The 19,451-nt window shown below is 42.3% G+C and overlaps 10 protein-coding genes across 10 annotated transcripts; 5 read left to right on the forward strand and 5 right to left on the reverse strand.

Annotated features, from left to right (window-relative positions):
* Position 1: 1 nt before the first annotated feature.
* VCUG_00512 (uncharacterized protein) lies at positions 2 to 712 on the reverse strand (the record flags this gene model as incomplete). Its single annotated transcript, XM_008075342.1, has 1 exon — positions 2 to 712. A coding segment is annotated over one exon (711 nt), but the record flags the coding sequence as incomplete, so codon positions are not given.
* Positions 713 to 1,429: 717 nt separating this feature from the next.
* Positions 1,430 to 2,491, reverse strand: VCUG_00513 (uncharacterized protein). Its single transcript, XM_008075343.1, has one exon. The coding sequence runs from the start codon at positions 2,239 to 2,241 to the stop codon at positions 1,606 to 1,608; it is 636 nt and encodes a 211-aa protein (XP_008073534.1). The 5' UTR covers positions 2,242 to 2,491; the 3' UTR covers positions 1,430 to 1,605.
* Positions 2,492 to 3,814: 1,323 nt separating this feature from the next.
* VCUG_00514 (uncharacterized protein) lies at positions 3,815 to 4,633 on the forward strand (the record flags this gene model as incomplete). Its single annotated transcript, XM_008075344.1, has 1 exon — positions 3,815 to 4,633. The coding sequence occupies one exon, from the start codon at positions 3,815 to 3,817 to the stop codon at positions 4,631 to 4,633; it is 819 nt and encodes a 272-aa protein (XP_008073535.1).
* Positions 4,634 to 5,452: 819 nt separating this feature from the next.
* On the reverse strand, positions 5,453 to 7,669 carry VCUG_00515 (uncharacterized protein; the record flags this gene model as incomplete). Its single annotated transcript, XM_008075345.1, has 1 exon — positions 5,453 to 7,669. The coding sequence occupies one exon, from the start codon at positions 7,667 to 7,669 to the stop codon at positions 5,453 to 5,455; it is 2,217 nt and encodes a 738-aa protein (XP_008073536.1).
* Positions 7,670 to 8,833: 1,164 nt separating this feature from the next.
* VCUG_00516 (uncharacterized protein) lies at positions 8,834 to 9,657 on the forward strand (the record flags this gene model as incomplete). The annotated part of the gene is made up of 1 exon (XM_008075346.1): positions 8,834 to 9,657. The coding sequence occupies one exon, from the start codon at positions 8,834 to 8,836 to the stop codon at positions 9,644 to 9,646; it is 813 nt and encodes a 270-aa protein (XP_008073537.1). The 3' UTR covers positions 9,647 to 9,657.
* A 983-nt stretch (positions 9,658 to 10,640) lies between these two features.
* On the forward strand, positions 10,641 to 11,354 carry VCUG_00517 (uncharacterized protein; the record flags this gene model as incomplete). Its single annotated transcript, XM_008075347.1, has 1 exon — positions 10,641 to 11,354. One exon carries the CDS (start codon positions 10,641 to 10,643, stop codon positions 11,322 to 11,324), a length of 684 nt encoding a protein of 227 aa, XP_008073538.1. The 3' UTR covers positions 11,325 to 11,354.
* Positions 11,355 to 12,261: 907 nt separating this feature from the next.
* On the reverse strand, positions 12,262 to 14,152 carry VCUG_00518 (uncharacterized protein). Its single transcript, XM_008075348.1, has one exon. The coding sequence runs from the start codon at positions 14,072 to 14,074 to the stop codon at positions 12,689 to 12,691; it is 1,386 nt and encodes a 461-aa protein (XP_008073539.1). The 5' UTR covers positions 14,075 to 14,152; the 3' UTR covers positions 12,262 to 12,688.
* Positions 14,153 to 15,343: 1,191 nt separating this feature from the next.
* On the forward strand, positions 15,344 to 17,662 carry VCUG_00519 (uncharacterized protein). The gene has a single exon (XM_008075349.1). The coding sequence runs from the start codon at positions 15,351 to 15,353 to the stop codon at positions 17,112 to 17,114; it is 1,764 nt and encodes a 587-aa protein (XP_008073540.1). The 5' UTR covers positions 15,344 to 15,350; the 3' UTR covers positions 17,115 to 17,662.
* A 301-nt stretch (positions 17,663 to 17,963) lies between these two features.
* VCUG_00520 (uncharacterized protein) lies at positions 17,964 to 18,538 on the forward strand. Its single transcript, XM_008075350.1, has one exon. It carries the CDS (start codon positions 18,061 to 18,063, stop codon positions 18,415 to 18,417), a length of 357 nt encoding a protein of 118 aa, XP_008073541.1. The 5' UTR covers positions 17,964 to 18,060; the 3' UTR covers positions 18,418 to 18,538.
* A 521-nt stretch (positions 18,539 to 19,059) lies between these two features.
* On the reverse strand, positions 19,060 to 19,449 carry VCUG_00521 (uncharacterized protein; the record flags this gene model as incomplete). Its single annotated transcript, XM_008075351.1, has 1 exon — positions 19,060 to 19,449. A coding segment is annotated over one exon (390 nt), but the record flags the coding sequence as incomplete, so codon positions are not given.
* Positions 19,450 to 19,451: the final 2 nt, after the last annotated feature.

Genomic DNA, 19,451 nt, shown 5'->3' on the forward strand with positions numbered 1-19,451 from the left:
GGTCATCGTTTCGTCTCGCCTTTTTGAGCCGCTTCTTCATCGCTTTCAGCTTCTTTTTCTTCACATCCACAATTTTCTTCAGTTTTCTGTACTCCTCAACATCAAACACACTCGTACGTCGCTTCAAATACTTTGTGTCCACGATTATCGGTATTATCAGCATCATTGCGATTCTTTTGCTGATCTCGGCACCCATGTACTTGGAGACAAGCGTTGTTGCACTGCCCACATCGATATCAATGTATATTCTTTTGACCGATGAAATGTTCTTTTCAAGCTTGTGGTGGTCTATTATCATGTTAATGTCACAGTGGCTCAGCTCCTCCACCGGCTTATTGTGGTCGGTCATGAAAAGCTCAATTTTCTTTCCCTCGAGAGCAATTGTTTCATTTCCGCACAAGAAGTACGTGCCGGCCCTGCGAACGCGCGGTGAGAAATTTCCCATTGGTCTTTCCAGAAATATCAAATCGTCGATGTTTACCTTCAAATGCTTGCACACCCACATCAGCTCTCCCTTGCATTCAAAGACTTCCTTTCTCATGTTAACGACGTGCACAACGTTCTGCGAGTATGCCAGGACCAACGATCCCAAGAAGCTGTCCAAATCGCATCCTTCGTTACCCAAGGCAATTTTTAGTTCACTGTGCGTAATTTTCTTTTTGTTTTCCTTCAAGAACTTGTCAAAGTCCATTAGTTTCTTACCTTTACCCATTTCGTTCCAATTTTGTTTGCTTTTATTTTATTTTAATTTAAAATATCAAAACTCCGAAAGTTTTACAAATTAACCAAAATTACCATTTATTGTGAATTGGTCTTTGTAGGTGCTGTTCATTTCTCTATTCACACGTTTTATTACAAAAAGCGTAGTTTTACTCCCCATGATGCACATACTTCTGTTTGTATTCAGGTTTTTTTGTAAAATGCATCCTTTCAACGAGACCCGTGTTTGAATCAATTCAAAGTTTTTGCCATAAAAATTATCGTACATTAAATCATTCTATAATACCTGCTTATACCAACGCTTTAAGGTCCTCCATAGCAGTAATGCCCTTTACGAGCATTGGTATGAAAGTACTTTGCGGTCCATCGAGGTATGGACACACGCACCAAGTCTTTACACCATACCATTTGATTGCACGCACCAAGTCTTGTCACCATACCAAAATGCTTAGATCAAATTACACGAAGGGCCCTGTTCAAATACTTGTGCTTTTGAAGAGCGGGTTGTGCAGCACTATGAATGTAGGGCGGATCAAATGAATACAAATACCGCACGTGAGAGACAATCAAAGCGGTAAGTACGTTTGGTCTGGAACGATAAATTACACGGGTGGTTTAAGCACTACCTGTGGAATCAGAACACATGCATTCCCTGAGCAGGTTCATATTTTTCGTGTGCGTGCCCTTTTTCGGTTTATCATACGAATTAAACACAACGTAAGGAGCAGTGCCGTATTTATTTTTTGTAGAAACAAAGCGTTTAATTCATTTGCCTAGTTAGCGGAAAAACCGTGTCATTAAATGGGAAAGGGCTATAACCATTAAATACGGTGGTAGACCACACCGCATCTCCTCTACCACAAAAATACGAAATAATGCCGTGCACTAAACCAAAATATTAACCCTCACCGCCAGCGTTGATCCCTGGTCATAACAATAAACAAGCAAAAAGTCCTCAAAAACGCAGAACACCATCATGTTGTCCAGCAGGTCCTCCATAAACAGTAAATCCCCCACCCGCACCTTCACATCGATGCTCTCAACATTGCTGATCCGCACTTTGCACGCTTTGAAGGTAAAATTGTAGTTTATCACCTCGTGCACACCACACTGTACCGTGCCATCATCACTAACACGCATTTCCATGGTGGATCTTCCCTCCAGCTTTATTACGAATTTTACAAATTCAACGGGACATTCAAAGCTTATCAACGGTTCGTCAACGTATAAATCGTTCTGATCCACCTCACCAACCATTATTTTCTGTTTTAGTGTGCAACTGCCGGAATTTCCTACCAGTTCTAGCGTGTCAGCCGTGAGCTGGTACGTAAAGCTGCACTGAGCAATTTGGCACAGCGCAGTGCTGTTTATTGAGAAGGAATGGTTGGTAAAGGCAGGTAATTCTAAGAAGAATCTGCTGGTGTACACCTGTGTTGGCGTGATTGACAGCGTTGTGGTGTACTTTCTGAGGATGTTTAACCGTTTTGAGAGCAGCGAGCATACGTTAAAGAAACCCTGCATGGGCTGAAGGCCGGGGTTGATCAGCGATCAAAAATACGTAAATTTTAGCGAGCAGCGGCACCATGCCAAATAAATGCGCGTACGTGGTCTTCATACCATTTCAACCATGGAAATACCAGGGAATACACGTGTACGAGCGGTAACATCATTCTTTGTCACATATTTCATTTTCAAACGGTACGTGCAAAACATAATCCAATAGAGCGCCAACGTGATTGATAACGATGCATACCACACCTTTGGTTTTATACGGCACAGCGACCGGTCTTGCCGCAGCAGCAAGGGTTATCCACGGTCATGCCGTTTAAGCCATGTAGAACGCAGGTTAAACAAATTTAGCTGAGATTGCCATTCTCAACACGAAGAAAAAAATGTTTCTGTCATAGCATACAAGAAGTACAGCTCATTTTGCACCACCGGATAAGCACAGGCCATACGATGCCGAGTTCACTCCCAAAAACCTAAATTTGTTCTGATTGAGGTGTGCGATCACCCCAAAATTGTAAAGAACAAATTCACTTAATACCTCGATCACGCTCTCCTTAAGAGCGCTATTTTAAAATTATCCACAAAAATTTAAATTTCTTACAAATTGTTGCTTAGCGTGCCCGTATAAAACAGCTCTGCTGTTACAAAAGCATCTTTTAAACACGTTAGGTGCACAGCGGTGTGGTGTAAAATGGTGAATAAGCATACGTTCAGTAAAAGGTGTTCAGAACAGCGCTATATCCTAGAAAAGGCAGCTCAACAATCATGCGATAAATACTACAAATACGAGACATTCATAGAAATGGTTTTTCTATACCTCATTTACACCGTAACGGTCAACAGAACATCTCCTCTTGCATTCACTTGCTCATTTCTTCTCCTCCTTTTCATTTTCCTCTTTCCACCTATCGCTCTACAAGCCGTTAATTCGTTCTGTACAATCACCCAGCATCAGCATTGGTCAGCCATGTAAGCGTTCTCTGTACGTACCATTTAACATTACAAAGATGTGTCACCAACGTAGTTAAGAACGCATTCCGTATTTGATGCGATCACTAAAGTTAACCTTCTTCCAAATCCACTACTTCCTATTTTATACCATTTAATTAGCCCTGCATGTATGCATTGGTAAAGTGTTAATAAAATGTGTTTATTTGATAGCATATTTTACCAATATTTTACCATTTACCAATATTTAGCCATCTACCAACATTTAACCATTTACCAATATTTTACCATTTACCAAAATTATTAATATTTTATCATCTACCAAAATTTACACGTACTAACACCGCTGTGCCAGTACATCAGCACCACTGTTGTGTTTCTGTAACGGTAACCCGGTGTTCGCTCGGCCACTCATTTACAGGGGTAACTATTTGATTGCTTTACGTGCGAGGTATCCGTAATTACTACACCCTGCTCGCCAAGGCATTGTTAAGAATACGCCCCTGTTAACACACCTCACCACAGCTGCGCAACCATAAACTAATCAATTCGCTAGTTTCTCTAAAAGGGGCTGTTCCCTGCCATTGGTGTGCAAGGCGCTCAATAAAAATAAAAAAGAATTGAATCGCTCACTCTCATGTTTCTGTTCAAAAGCAGACAACCGAAACACAAGCAGACAAATCTGAGCGAGGTAAAAACGGTAAGTGCGATTGATCCTTCCGAACGATGCAAAATTTGTTACATGTACAACAACCCGATAGATTCAACATGCGACTTAATATCACCATGCGGATGTAAGGGGAGCATCAAGTACGTGCACAAGACGTGTCTCCGGCTGTGGCGGTTCAAGGGCAAGAACCTGCGGGAGATAAAAACGTGCGAGCAGTGTTTCTGCGAGTACAGGGTGGACGAGGACCTTATGCCAAACAAGATTGTGGTGCAGATGATCACCGTGGTTGCTACGGTGTTTCTGTTCGTTTTCTTCCATTTTGCGATCAACATCGTTGTCGAGTCCCTGTCTTTTATAATTGACGAGATTTTCTTCAACAGCAAGCACTTTCATGAGCCGTGCTATGAGCGGCTCAGCTATGCATTTAACGGGCGTGAGTACGCCAACGGTGCAATGACGCGTGAGAGTGATGGTGCGCCCGCGAATGACACGTTCATCATTGGCAACAAGAAATTTTATCTCACAGGAAAGGACACGCTTCTCAAGCTCTCGTTCATGGAAACATCTGTGATAGTGCTCATTTTCTACCAGGTACTCTTCAACTACGGCCTCGTGAGCACGATCAATTTGTTCTTTACCCTTTGGCGCATCGTAAACTTCGAATACAAGATTGATTATTTCTTCCTGTTCGTGATTTGTATTTACTACTTCAAAAAGCTTTACAGGGCCTTGTACCTGCAGATTGATCACATATCGTATTTTGTTATGAACTCAAATAATTTCTAAGGAGCCCGCCATAGCACCGCACTACACATCACGAGCATTTTATTAAACGAAGTATTATTGGTATAGCGTGTTGTTATATTGTGCCAGTACCAATAGCGTATTCTTAGCACGTATTTTCTTCTATTCGTACCTGCTAAGTACTCAAATACCCACAGCATATTCTTAGCACGTATTGTAAACCGATCCTTACCATTCAAATGGTACCACAGTTCAATACGCGCAATAATTTTGCTCCTTTTCTCCTCGTTGATTGCAATATAATACACTCCTGCTTATACGCTTTGCATCCTTTAGGATAACCGTTTAATATACAGCACAGTACCACGCAACAATATGTGCAACACCTTAATGCACTTTCATTTCTATGTTCATGTAATTTATGGTTTAATTATTTACGTATTATGCATCTTTCTAAGTGGGTAAGCACTTACATGCAAAAACGATCGTTTTATACCCCACGTGTAGTACGTACCGAAAAGGATACGATCCTTTAAAATGCGCTTTACCGTGGTGCTGCACTAAACGTATTTAACTACCACGTACCTCGCAGTGATAGTAATTGTTCGTTCGATCTGAGTGATATGTGCAGGCGGTAGAGCTGGTCGCAGAACGAATCACAGAGTAATCGTCAATACAGCGATTACTTACCGATAAGATACGGCATTAGCAGCTATCAACCGGTACGTTACGGTATGATCAGCACATCAATCATAAACCATGATTATTAACCACTATACCAGTCTTTTCTTTCGTTGGAACGCAACCGTATCAGCATACCGCCACTAAACCATACTTCTCATCTTTTACCTTTCTTTACGCTCAGCAGTCCCATTCCGAGTATATGCTAAACATCCTTAGCACCTTCTTTATCTTTATCAGGTCCTTTACGTATCTTTTGCATATCTCCAGCTCAACACTCACTTTGACAAACTGCGGGCTATTAAACCTTTCTATGGCACGTAAAGATTCGTTTATCACTCCCACGAGTCTTTCATCATTTTCTATTGTTCCGCTCCTCACCACCATCTTGAGGCTCTGGTGTATCGCATTAAGCAGAATAAATTCTGCATAAAAAATGTTGCTCTGTATTCTGTAGAGATTCCTTTCTATGTCTATGCATGTATACGCCACGCATTTGTTATTGAGAACGCTTAGGGCCATGCTCTTCAATGCGCTGCATGTCTTTAACTTCTCATTTACCAGTGCACTCTTTTTTTGTGCATCATTATTTTCTACCTCGTGCTGCTCATGCATCATTTCTACCTTCTGTTCGTGCACCGCTCTTTGCATATCGATCTCTTTCAGCTTTTCTTCCTCGTACTTTTTTATTATTTCGGTATTTTTTATCTTTTCCTGCTCGTAATTCTTCTCCATTTCAATCTTCACTAGTTTTTCCTTCTCGTACTTCCTCTCCATCTTTGTTTTTTCCTTCTCGTATCGCCTCATCATCTCAACCTTTCCCTGCTCGTACCTCCTCACAACCTCCATTCTTTCCTCTTCGTACTTCTCGTCAACACGCATTAAACACGAACAGTAGTTCATTAAAGTACGTCTCTGCATAAACAGCATTGCATCCTTAATTTTAAGTTTTACGCATTGCACCGCACATTTATGTGTACTACACCGGTCATCACCACTCATTTTGATCTCCTCTTTCATTTTCATCACCAGCTTTTCCTTTCCGTTCCTTTTCTTAGAACCGTACCGTTCAACCCATCCATGCGCATTCACACTCCGTGTTACTTCCTGTTGAGCAGCTTCTTCAAAATATTTGAGAATGTTGCTTACCACGCGCTCTCTCAGTTGTAATAAACGGTGTCGTGCGGTAAACCGGCACTCTTCCGCCTTCTGCTCTTTTACATCCCCGATATAATCGTGCATGTGCTGCACCACTCTCTTCTCCTCTTCTCTAAGTGCTCTAGCACCGGCATCATCAACCAAGCCATAATTCACAAAATCATCGTTCAACCTGTTCCGATTGTTAAAATTGACAAGAAAGTCACGCTCATCAATGCTATTCAGCACTACATCACCATTCTTGGCACACACCATGTGCTCCTTTCGTGCATCTCTTCTATCTGTGCTCACCACCCCCATCCCAGCCATCATTCCCACGAATACGTCCATTTCTTTGTAAATCACTGTCCTGATCATTTCTATGCTCCTTTCAATTTCTTTCTTCATAATCAGCAGCTTGCACTCATCTCTCCTCAAAAAAGGAAACGATGCGTATTCGTTCAATCGCTTGTAATTTCTGAGATGAGGAGATGATCTTGTGCTTGTTAGCCGGTCTGTACCGTGCTGTTCAGCCGTATTCTTGGTGTTCATGGGCAGGGTGCTGTTCAGTTCTGTTATCACGTTCTCATACGCATAATCATTCTTTCTGATATTTTGTTTTTCATCACCGCCGTAGTTTTTATGCGTTGGTCTCGCTACTTTGAATACACCGTATTTTTTATCCACGGGCTCTATCTCAGTACGGTATTTTGGACCGATGTATTTTACTTCATGGACATGACCATAGACTTGTCCCACCTCCGTACTTCTAATGCAATGCCCATTATCGTTCCCGGTGCCATGCCCATTTTCGTTCCCGGTGCCATGCCCATTTTCGTTCCCGGCGCCATGCCCATTTTCGTTCCCGGTGCCATACCCATTATCGTTCCCGGTGCCATACCCATTATCGTTCCCGGTGCCCTGCCCATTATCGTTCCCGGTGCCACATCCATCAGCAACCCATTCATCCATACCGTTCAACACACCCTCCTCCCTACACATTCTCTCTTTCTCTACCAACTCAACCATCTTCATCACACTCTCGCTCATCCTTCTCCTCATTTCCTTCATCTTCATCACCAAACACTCCTTCACACCCATCACACGTACCATTTCATCACATCTCCTCCCCACATGCACATCCATCCTCCTTATCGTTTGTAAAATGCTCATCTTCATTTCTAATCGCTCTTTCGTGCACCGCAATGCATGCACTTCAAGCGCAAGTGCTAAATTGCTCGTAAGATGTGCTGCTGTCATCGTTCTAAACTCGCTTGTTTCTGTTTATGCGATGTTTTACATTTTTATGCTTTTTTTATTGTGAAACGCACTGTTTTATGGTATTGATTTGGAGTGGGCATTAATTCTGCGTTTTAATGCTCTACCTCGTAATTAAATAATTTATATTCTGTTCAACGCTCTACCTCGTAATTAAATAATTTATATTCTGTTCAACGCTCTACCTAGTAATTAAATAATTTATTCTGTTCAACGCTCTTCTTCATAGTTTATTTAGTGTTTTTACCATAATTAAAGAATTTACCTCAGAAACGATTCCTTATTCTGCGTTGATAGGGGTAAATAATTTTAGCAACAAGGAATTGCGCACCACATGGTGACAACCAAGGGATTAACAGAGCTGTACTGTTATGCTATGATCGCTGAATTAAGAGGCGTTAATTTGTGCGTAAAATGAAAGGAATCAGAAGAATTATTTGCTGTGAGGGGTATTTAACATGCACATGAAAGCAACCAGATCACACCTTTACTAGGAGCATTCTTGCTTTCATACCCATGAATACTTCGCAAAGGATATTTTAACACAGATATAGAACGGTCTAGGACTGGTAATGCAGCATGCCACCCTTTTCTTGGTATAACTCGTGTATGTTACTTCGTAACGGGTAGATGAAGAAAGGCAAAGCTATGCATGAAGATAAGAATTTACCATAAAGCGGCGGAAAGCGTAACTGAGGTACCGAGCAGATTTAATTTATCATGCGAAAGAATAAAAAGGTACATGAACAGGGATAAGTGTTGTAATGAGAATGCTGTGCAAATACGAATAGTGCAACGAGAAAGGACGAATCGTAATTCGTGGGCTTGCGTGTTTAAGATGATACTCTTAACATGGTAACCGTGTAAGGGATGAATAGCATGTTTTGTGCAGGATAGACGTATTTATGATTTCTATGTGCATGAATAACAAAAAACTATTTAACGAATCGGCATGAACAACAACATTAACGTAATAAGTACAGCACTGCAACACATGTGCTCTTTCAGTACTACGCAATTCACACTGCCAACGCTTACATAACTTGATTAATGCCCACTGCGTTAAAAATAGTTTGCTGGTTGTTCATGCATTACACGAATACATTTTTCATTTTGAGATAAAAAATAAAAATTTTGAGCCCTTGCATGATTATAGAAGAGACAGAACGGGAAAAGAACGAAACAGAGCGGCAAATAGACAGTGAGAATGGGAGTAGAGTGGAAAAGGAGGGGTGCGTAAAAATAAAAGAGGGTGATAAAGAAGGGTGTTCTGAGAGCGTAGAGGAGGGCCATGGCGAGAAGAGCAAGGATCATAACAATGGAGAGTGTGTAAAAGAGGAAAACGGTGAAAAGAGTGGCAAAATGAATGGCGAAGTACAGGGGGGTGCTAAACAGGTAAATGTACAGATTAAACCCGAGAGTGCGAGTACATCTTCAATATTTGACAGACCTGCTCAGCCCGTGCACAAGGGAAGCGAATTTCTAAAGGAGCGGAGCGATGCACTGTTTATTGAAAAGGAAGGATCTGACGTGTTGAACAAAACGGGAAGTACGGCAGATACAGAAGAGGATGGCAAGATAGTTATTTTCAAGGCGTCTTGTCAGTTGTTCATGTTCTCAGAGAAGACGGGAGCGATAGAGCAGAGGGGTGAGGGACCCATTTACATAAAAAAGGTTGAGAAGCGCAATTTGTTCAAGCTGGCAATGGTAAGGGAGAAGATTTACAAACTGGGCTGCAACCATTTCATATTTCCGATCGGTAAGCTGCACAGGCATAAGACGAGTGCTAACACGTTTATATGGCTTACCAAGAGCGATAAGTGCGATGATGATGCAAAGAGCGAGGAGAGAACGTTTGTTGTTAAGTTTGGGAATGGAGAAGAGGCGGTACGGTTTGAGGATAGGTATGAATATGCGATGGATGAGAATGTTAAAATGTTGAAGAGTATGAAGAAGTAAGCGGTACGTTTCTATAAAAAAATAATTTTAAAAGTTGTTATTAACATGGTATTATTTATGATGTTAGCTATGGATCAGCATTTTGTATTTGTATTTTTTACCAATAAGTACCATCTCAACCCTATATCAGGCTAATATTACCATATCAGTTTATTATCTCGTTCTCATTATCTCAACCACACCATCTCATAGCTAATATCACAATTATATTTCTTACAGATAAAAAGAAAACTCGAAATATGATTGGTCAGTTCTGCGAAATAAATTATTTGACCCTTCGATAAAAATAAAAAATGCTTATTTCATGTATTTGCACTGAATGAAGAGTCTAAAGTTGTTGTACAACTCATTCTTTCCGAAACACCCTCAATTTTTCTCTACTAAAAACATCAAAACACGATCACCGAATAGTAGCTAATTAATTAACCCCTAACATAAAATCTTAAACAATAGAAAAAACATAATACGAAATATGAAAAGAAGAAAGTATCAAAGAATGGAAAGAACAGTTTTAACCGTTTTATAAATGGAAATAGCGCAGTTATTATGAAATAAAATCATATTTACCATATGAAAAAATCTGCTGTTTTACTCGCTTTGAGCAATGCAGGCAATTATTTACGCTTACAGTACCAGATCACTTCTACATTTGCAGTACGAGTTCGACTCTCCGTATTTGCGGTACGATCGGTGCTTTTCACTGGTGATATAATCGGTATTTTATGTTTGAGATGCTTGCATAGCTCTTCATGGCCTGCACTCATCGTTCCTATGCCCCCTCATGGCACACTTTCGCCGTTCCTACGCACGCATTCTACACGACTAGCAGCCACCGAACCGATAAAACGTTAAGACATGCTTTGCATCCCTAACACCACGTAATACGCCGTGCAATTTGTCCAACAGCAATTACCGTCCTCTTACATCACCACATGAAACAAAACACGTATGAGTTGCTGTTGTTAGGAATAAAAACACCGCGCACCTGCGCTCTATGCTGCTGCTCGCATACATTCTTCTTTCGTTCCAGGCTACCACCCTCGGCAACACCCAGACAAACATTCCGCGCAGAGAGACGATGACCAAGGTGGTACGATTCCAGTTCTACATCTCGCCTTACGCACGCACACGATATATCAACGAGAACCGCAAGGTGGAGGACCTCGTGCAGTTCGTTGCATCTGAACTAGAGCGTGCTCTCAATCTGTACCTGGAGAAAAGCGACAGACCGGTCACCATCAGCTTTGTGCCGATCTTTATACGTGAGATACCACCTGAGATTGAGCTGGACAGGTGCGATACTAACATGCTTGAGCTGGGTACAATGCTGAACAGCTTTAACCTGGAGACAAGCGATACGTCCATCATTGCCGTCCTATCGTGCGACTCGAAGCCTTATGAGGGCGTGTTCATCACAAGGGAGCAGGAGGTGCCGTACATTGCGCACACCCTGTCATCACAGTGCACGACCAGAACACTGATCTTTTTGGAGACTGAGGAGCCTAAGTTTTTGGCAGCAGTGAGCACGGCCATGATACGTGCTGCTGGTGTGGATGTGCTCAACCCGCTGCTGTTCGAGGAGGTAATCAACGGTGATTCGGGGATCAGGTACGATATTAGGGTGAACAATGAAACAATGGAAAAGATCAAGGAGAACAGATGCTTCTACAACCACTAAATTAATAAAAGTTTATATTAATCATGAAAATGAGCCTTGAGACGGGGTGTTTTAGTTTGAAGCGCGTTTTGTGATGGGCTAGTGCAGTAAATTTTGGTATTGAGTTTCTGATTTTGTGGGGAGCAAAACCTTATTGCACCTTGAATGCGCTCGTGACTGAAGCGGAATTATTGCACCTTGAATGCGCTCGTGACTGAACCGGAATTATTGCACCTTGAATGCGCTCGTGAGTGAACCGGAACTAAATTCACTTCTCACCTCAGTTACCCTGCATTCAACGCCGAGAATGTATTTGTAGAGCCACTAAAATAGATGCTATGTATTTTAGCGGGAAGCAAGCTGATCTACTAATGACGAGGAAACGGTTTATCTCGTGATAAAGAGCTGAGGACACGTTGTGTTGGAGAAATAACTCTTTTTGTGAGAAAGCAACATTTGCTGGATGGCGAGCAGTTCATCACACCAATCTCATTTGATAGTGTGCTAGTATTTGTAGAGCGGTGTGTAAGAACTGTACATTTATATTAAACTGTTTTGTGGTGAGATGAGCACTTAGTATCAGCGATAAGAAATATTTTCTGCTATTGCATATAATTGGGCAGCACGTGTACATAATTCAATAAGGAATGGATCATTGCTTCACATCACCAAATCAATTGTGTTACCTTGCATTTCTACCGCATCTCCCAAATACTTGTGGTGATGCGGTACAGAACTGTGAATACTAAGCTTGTTGTTGGCGATCAGGCACAAGTGCAGTTTATGGTACCATTTGATGAGTAATTCACTGCACTATGCAANGTTGATCTGAGCATGTTCATATAAGAGCGCGGTTACTGCTGCTACAAACATTCCTCTTTCATGCTAACCCTAAACAAACTCTCTTCCTCAACAGCTATACCTTTTTAGTATTCATGTACCAATTTAATCATGTTTTGCTTGCTTGGCATGTCTGTGCTGTTTCCTTGTGCACCGTGCCCTTTCTTAGAGCGGATCCTTGCAAAAGTGCAATGAATGGTTCTATCCTTTGAAAAAGAGCAGCTCGCCATTTATCGTGCTATTTGTGTTTTCAGCACACATTCGCATGCAGAAGAACAGCTGTGCAGTTTTGCATACGTAGCGGTAATTACCGTGCTACGATATGTGTGATGAGTGATTTGCACGTTCATGGAATACTCTCCAAGAATAAAACAATCCATGCTTATCAACGATGATCCCTTCCACACCAACGCAAACCCCTTTTCTTAAGAAATGGTGTTTATTAAAATTTCCGATGTCTCCAATTTAACAGGACAACCACCCTTTGTGTACAACGCTTCGCAGTACCTAGCATTACGTACCTCCATGCACAACTCGTTAGCCGCTCACGATAACTTCGCATACTTTTGCTTTTTCTCGCCAATTGCCGCTTCATAATCGTTCATTCTGTACGGCTCGGTGAAAGCACTCAGTTTCTTTCTCTTTGAGGCGCCTGCATTCAGCGACAGCAAATGGCCAGGCTGTGTGCTGGGTTGGCTAAGACTGTCCGTCAAGCGCTGCAATTGCACGTAAATGTTGTTGAGAAGCGCATTTGGAAAGTTATTGCCCAGCAAATTTTGTGGATTGCTGAACGGGTTATTACTAGAAATGTTTGGCCGTGTGCTCGGAGGGATATTCTGGAAATTGGTTGGATTGTTCGTTGTGTCTGTTCCTACGGGCACGGACACACGGCCAGTGTTTTGATTGTTGGTAGCGCTGCTCGCCGTGTCTGCACGGTTGTTACGCGGGGTATCGGCAGCAACATCACCGGAATTGGTCGGTGCGCTTTCATTTGATGGTGGTTTGGTTATTATGCTGTCATCAAGCAGATTGTTAAACGCTTTTTTTACAGGTGATCCGCTCATCTTTGGTGCTGGACTCCCCGGTTTCTTCTTTTTTGCTTCTTTCGTGGTGTCTTTCTCATCTTTATCGAGAAACTTGAACAACTCTGCAATCATTTCCTTTCCATTTTTTGCAATTCCTTTTCCAATAAACCTTTTAAACTTGCTTAACATCTCATCAACGTTCTCTATACCATCCATCTGCTCGTTTACGCTCCATTCCTTGCACTCCTTGTACTTGCACTGGCACTCCCTGAGCTCCTTCAGCAGGTCTCTGCCCTTCAAGTTTTGACTAAAAACGTGGTCAAGATCTGCCCGTATGCTACTTCTGGTGTACAACGAGCCACCATCTGCCTTGTCACCATCCGCATCATCAAAACTGCCCAAGTCCACAAATCCGTCTTTGTACTGTCCCTCGCTCATCACCATGTTAGGAGCGCTTAACACCGCACCCAACAGTCTTACCACACCCAAAAATATGCCATACAGCGCATCGTTGCCCATCATGCCCATATTCACGAACACAACGCTGCCACACACCTCGTACACGTTATACTTGTCCAGGCTATCGTCTAATCGCGTGCTGACCAGCATAATGACGTTTTCACCGGGTAGCGCCCTCTTAATCTCCTCCTTCCGCTCCTCTATTTTGTCGCTTCCCGCCAGCAGCTCTAGCGCACCAAACATTTTCATATTGCTGTACTGTGCGAACGAGAGCAGATGCTGCACACGTATGGACGTACCGTGCGCTACAAGAGTTTGGTTGTATTTTGTGAGCAGGTCATCGACTGCCAGTTTGTACGTATGCATTGTGGCTGTGGACTCGTCCTTTTCGATGAAAATTGATATGTTCATTGGCTGTGATAGCACCGCTAGAATGAGTGTGAGCATTTGTTTACTTTTTACCGTGGTTTGTCTTAATGAACAGCTTTTGTTTATGTTTGTGCTGATCGTTACGAATCGTATTTTATTGCAGCGTGCATGCACAATTAACCATTTAGGGCCTGTTCTCCGGTTTATCAGCGGTAATTGCGCGTTTGTATTTTACTACGGTGCGCAGAAATGCTTTTCATGGTAAGTAGGCGTTTATACACCAGCAGAAAATCTTGTAACAGAGCCAACATAGAATCATAGTCGATACGCAGCTCATCATTGTGTAGTGCTAAGCATAGCGTACTTATATTGCTGTGTAACAGATCCGTGCTTCTACCCCAGCCATCATTCAGGAACTGATTCATTCGTTGTATTTACACCTTCTACCATGGCACACAGTCCTTTCCGTGTTGTATCAATTTGATGATCTTATTACGTGAGCTTACGTTTGACCATTTTTGTCGAATGATCAACCTTTTTGTATGAACTCGTGCACCTGTAAGTACAACACAACACTTAGCATAACTTATGACGATAAAATACTTTTGTACCGGCAAGTTTCAAATTTCCTCGTACAACGGGTATAAATCCAAATGTAAACGTGGTTCACTAAATTAAATGATGAAAATGAACAATTCATTCACGTACAGCTATAGATAACGCTTCTATGTAACGCTTTACCGTATCACAGCTATTTCTAATGCATGTTTTGATCAATAAATTGAATTATTCATTATGTACTGATGTATACCAGAAGAACACAACTCAACGATTTGTACGCAGTTAACAATGTGTATACCACATTATATGTGAAAATCTATGCATTGAAATAGACCATGAAACTTACGCATGTTTGAGATAAAAAGAGAGGGAGGAGGTTGGTTTTGTTTGTGAGGATTATGTATTAAATACTGCTTAAGAGATGATTTGTGAATGTATCTAAGTATGAATCATCTGGTCGACAGGCCGTACCAGCCGTATGTTTAGGGAATGGGAAGTGCTAGCTCGTTGGCAGTGAGCCAAGGGCATACCGAGAGTGTAAAGCTTCTGCTATCAAAAGATGACGTACAACGCTATTCATGGCGTGTTCTTGGTTAGTGCGATGCTCATTCGCTTTGGTGACAGCTCTGTGCACTTTTGACCGGTTGTATGAACTCATATTCGCTGTTCTTGCACGGTCTCGTTTCAAATTGACGGACACGTTGAATTTACATCCTTTGCGGGCCACTCCCTGCCACATCAAGTCATTCTTCAATTCCTAAACAGTAATTAAAGGTACCCTTCGGTTCACCAAATGCAAATCCCTAAAGCACACAGGAAACTGATAGTACGTCAGTTTATCAATAACCCAACAACAAGCCTGAGCGTGCTTGCAATGAGAATAGGCCAGATGATATGCGTGGATGAGCGGGACATACTGAGATATTTAGAGAGTGTTACGGTCAGCAGTGCATTTGGAAGGATGCTGAGGAATGATGTGTTTAAGGAGCTGGAGAATGAGGAAGATGGTGGCGAGAGGGTGCACAACGTGCAACGGGCACAGGAACGGGAACGGGAACGTGGAAGGAGAGGAGATGACAGGCCGGATGTAAAACCGATGAAAATGCAGGGACCGCAGAAAAGCACGTATAGTGGTGCACAGACAGACACAGACAGCTCACACACAAATTTTACGCATTCACGCATCATATACCACACTTTTAACACGCCGTATGACCAGTCCGGCTCATACAGGCACTTCGCTGCGAAGTGGGAGGACGTGCATCCCAACATGCACGCACAGGATACACAACAGGACACGCTTGCTAAACGACCAAAGACGGGCAGGAGGGACTACAGCAAGGACTACAGTGCACGGGATTTCACAGGAGAGTACGGCACGAGGAAGAGGGATGCACGCACCGATATGCGAGAACAGAAGCAGAGCGTAGATTTGGGCACCTGCGAAAGGCTGATCATCGAGGATGTTGATGCTGATCTGATCGTTGATCTGCTGGTAATCTTCAATTTTGTGTTCGCGTTTTACGATGAGCTGAAAATCGGGGAGTGCAAGGAGATCAGGAGGTGTGTGCAGGGAGAGAGCAAAGCTGTCAAGAGGGGCAGAAAGGGAAAGAAAAAGACGGTCGATGTCAGGGATAAGGAGGAAGGAGCACATACAGCTGCTGAACACACCTGCGATCCCTTCTCAGGCGACTTCACGCTCCAGCAGCTCATTCTCATCATCAGGAACGGCTTCGCAGATCTTCTGCTGGTTCTTCTCAGGCTGGTCGCCAACGAGCGCAGAACAGAGCGCCTGAACAACTTCAGAGAGATGGTGGCGAGGGCCATAAACACGTTCTATCCCGATGCAGCAGACAACCCGCTCACGAACACCAAGCGTATCCAGTGGTTCAGCAAGCCGCTGACAGCCAAGAATGTTTTGCTGGGCGTGAACAGCCTGTTTGTTGACATGAAGCGGGTGATGGAGGTGAAGAACGTGGTATCTCTCAATTCAAAGCAGTTTGACAGCCGTGTGAAGGTGCTGAAGTTCCTTGTGGATGTGTTGGTGGAGGGAGGTGCAGTCAGGGGAATGGTGAGCAAGGACAGGGACAGGCAGTGGGAGAAGAAGAAGAGCGCACTCAAGAGCGAAATAAGGCGAATAAAGAGCGAAATTAAGATGAGCAAGGGTGCGCTGCGGAGTGGGTCAGATGAGAAGGGCAATGCAGAAGGTACCAAGGGCAGGAGAAGCAGTGCTGCCAAGGGTGGTACTGCCGTAACAAACAATTCGATTGAACCAAAGAATGCAGAACTCGCCAACAAAGTCGCGGCACTCACCGAGCAGTTTGGTACGCTGAGCAAGGAGTACAACAACCTGGAGATAAAGTGCTTTAAGAACCGCTTCAACTCCGAGCTTGGTGAGTACGATAGCAGACAGCTGCTGTACATGGACAGAAAGGTGATATTCATCAGGGATGGTGTGGTGTACTGCCTGAAAAGAAGTGATGTGGAGAGCGTGATGGAATACGTAGATGATGATACGAAGGGAAATCTGAGGCTTGCGCTGATGTGCGTTGTCTGATCGTGTGCTGCTTATATACTTTTGTAAAGCTTATCCGTTTATGTGCATAAAATAATAAGATCCAAAGCGCTGTACATCACAGTTGACCGCTATTACTACATCAAAACGACCCATCCGTGTTCGTTATCGATAAACACCAAATTATGCAAAATATATTCTTGTAATCTTCTCACCATAAGAAACGATCAACATCAAAAAATGCGCTATTACTATCTCTCATCCATCTACCACAACGTATGTCAAACCTCAAATTCCTCAATAAAAATAGCAGTTCCGTTGCAGCCCATGCAATGATCAACCACACTGGTATTCGTTAATAGTTCAACATGATTCAGGTAAATTGCAAATTTTGAGCACCAATCCTTTAAGTGTGGCACCATACCTACATGTTTGTAGGTGCTCTCCACTAACACGTCTACTCAGGCCATGTCTATGAAGTATCCTCTTAACTGTTCAAATGCCTCGAATAATCGGCGTATTCTTTTCGTAAATTTTTCAGGTAACAAACGTGATGCATTAATTAAATTATGCATTTGAACTGAAAGGCTGCAAATACGTGGTACACCATTAGAACGGGACAAACACGTTTTGTACCAATCGAATTTTCTTCGAAATATAGAGCAACGCGTTTTTTGCACGTTTTAAATCAACATTTTGTTGCTGAGCGGTCTTAGGTTGCATAAATATTTGCTAAGAAGATTGAACGGCTAAGAAACTAATTTAAATTTACCTACCAATCCTTTGAAGATCTGCAAAGGATTTTCTCCACCACAAACGTGTTACTTTATCATTTCTCGCCAGAAAACGTTAATTACCACCGCAGCATGCTCAGCAATTAATTTCTCGGCCGAACGCTTCCCCACTGTTTTAAAAGCACTTCGCTCATCCCAAACCCTTTTTCCACGCCATAATTAATTTTTTTATTCCTCAACCCTCAACAACACCAATGCCATCAACACAAAGCACACTACTCCCCAAATACCTCATCACCATCACCGTAGTTCGCCTGCTGTTCACCACCAAAGACCTTCTCAGTCCACACGTCAACACATCAACACTGTGCCTCCTGTATACCAACCTACTGCTCGATTTACTACGCTTGCTTTTCGTCAAGCAGCTCAAGAACACGTTCTTCTTTAAGATGGTGGCAGCAAGCTTTGTGCTTGAAATGGTGGTTTATCTGATACTTGTGAGGGATGTTGGATGGGTTCGTGCATGGTGTGCCATTGCTTTTGGGGTGTTTAGTGTGGGATGGATGGTTTTTCTGCATCCCTGCTATATCAGCGATGAGAAGGAGAGCTAGGATGGGCGTTTTATACGCAAGACGGTCTGTGTTTGCGCTTGTGCGCTGTTATCTCTGTGAGAGGAACGCTCTTTCGTCCGATCATTACGAGCCATTCATGTATAAATTGCTTTTACACCCATTTTATATTTTCTTGCTCGAAAGATCAGCTCCTTCTTTTCTATGCAAACGGTCCTTTCTCTCCATAAATTTGTTTCTATAAAGAAGCGTTTTCCTCAGAACGTAGCTAAGTTTGCCGTTCCTAGCCCTGTCCTTTGCAACAGACCCGTTGTTGTGAATGCTTTGGTCAAACACCTTCATTAAATTAAATGTGCCGTTGTAAATGATCCGCTCATCAGGGTGTGCACGTCACGTTCAAAATGCCAAGTTTTGCCGTACGGTGTACCACACAACAATGATGAGGTTAAACGCGCCGTGGTGTTCATCGCTGAGTGTGAAGTTGAGTCATTGATCTGAGCAGACATAATTTGAAAGGATTCTGCGCGTGTACTACGCGATAATATGTGCATTATTGTGAGAATTGAAACGTGCAGCAGCACGTGCTTTCGTGTTTAAACGGTGTTGATGCGCGTGGTACAAAAGCACTTTGGTAAAAATGCTATCTTCTATTTTACGAGGTACCAAAATAATTTGTTGAGCAGCTCATTGCTCAGATGGTAGATTTAGAACAGCGCACTGGGAGTGAAAGTAAAGTAAAGTAAAGTAAAGTAAAGTAAAGTAAAGTAAAGTAAAGTAAAGTAAAGTAAAGTAAAGTAAAGTAAAGTAAAGTAAAGTAAAGTAAAGTAAAGTAAAGTAAAGTAAAGTAAAGTAAAGTAAAGTAAAGTAAAGTAAAGTAAAGTAAAGTAAAGTAAAGTAAAGTAAAGTAAAGTAAAGTAAAGTAAAGTAAAGTAAAGTAAAGTAAAGTAAAGTAAAGTAAAGTAAAGTAAAGTAAAGTAAAGTAAAGTAAAGTAAAGTAAAGTAAAGTAAAGTAAAGTAAAGTAAAGTAAAGTAAAGTAAAGTAAAGTAAAGTAAAGTAAAGTAAAGTAAGTTAAAAG

Source organism: Vavraia culicis (assembly GCF_000192795.1).
Source record: "Vavraia culicis subsp. floridensis unplaced genomic scaffold supercont1.6, whole genome shotgun sequence".
NCBI lineage: Eukaryota > Fungi > Microsporidia > Pleistophoridae > Vavraia > Vavraia culicis.

What these genes read in the sequence shown, in the direction of transcription:
- VCUG_00520 (XM_008075350.1), top strand. Translation starts at nt 18,061, where the DNA reads ATGCCATCAACACAAAGCACACTACTCCCCAAATACCTCATCACCATC.
- VCUG_00518 (XM_008075348.1), bottom strand. Translation starts at nt 14,074, where the DNA reads ATGCTCACACTCATTCTAGCGGTGCTATCACAGCCAATGAACATATCA.
- VCUG_00519 (XM_008075349.1), top strand. Translation starts at nt 15,351, where the DNA reads ATGCAAATCCCTAAAGCACACAGGAAACTGATAGTACGTCAGTTTATC.
- VCUG_00513 (XM_008075343.1), bottom strand. Translation starts at nt 2,241, where the DNA reads ATGCAGGGTTTCTTTAACGTATGCTCGCTGCTCTCAAAACGGTTAAAC.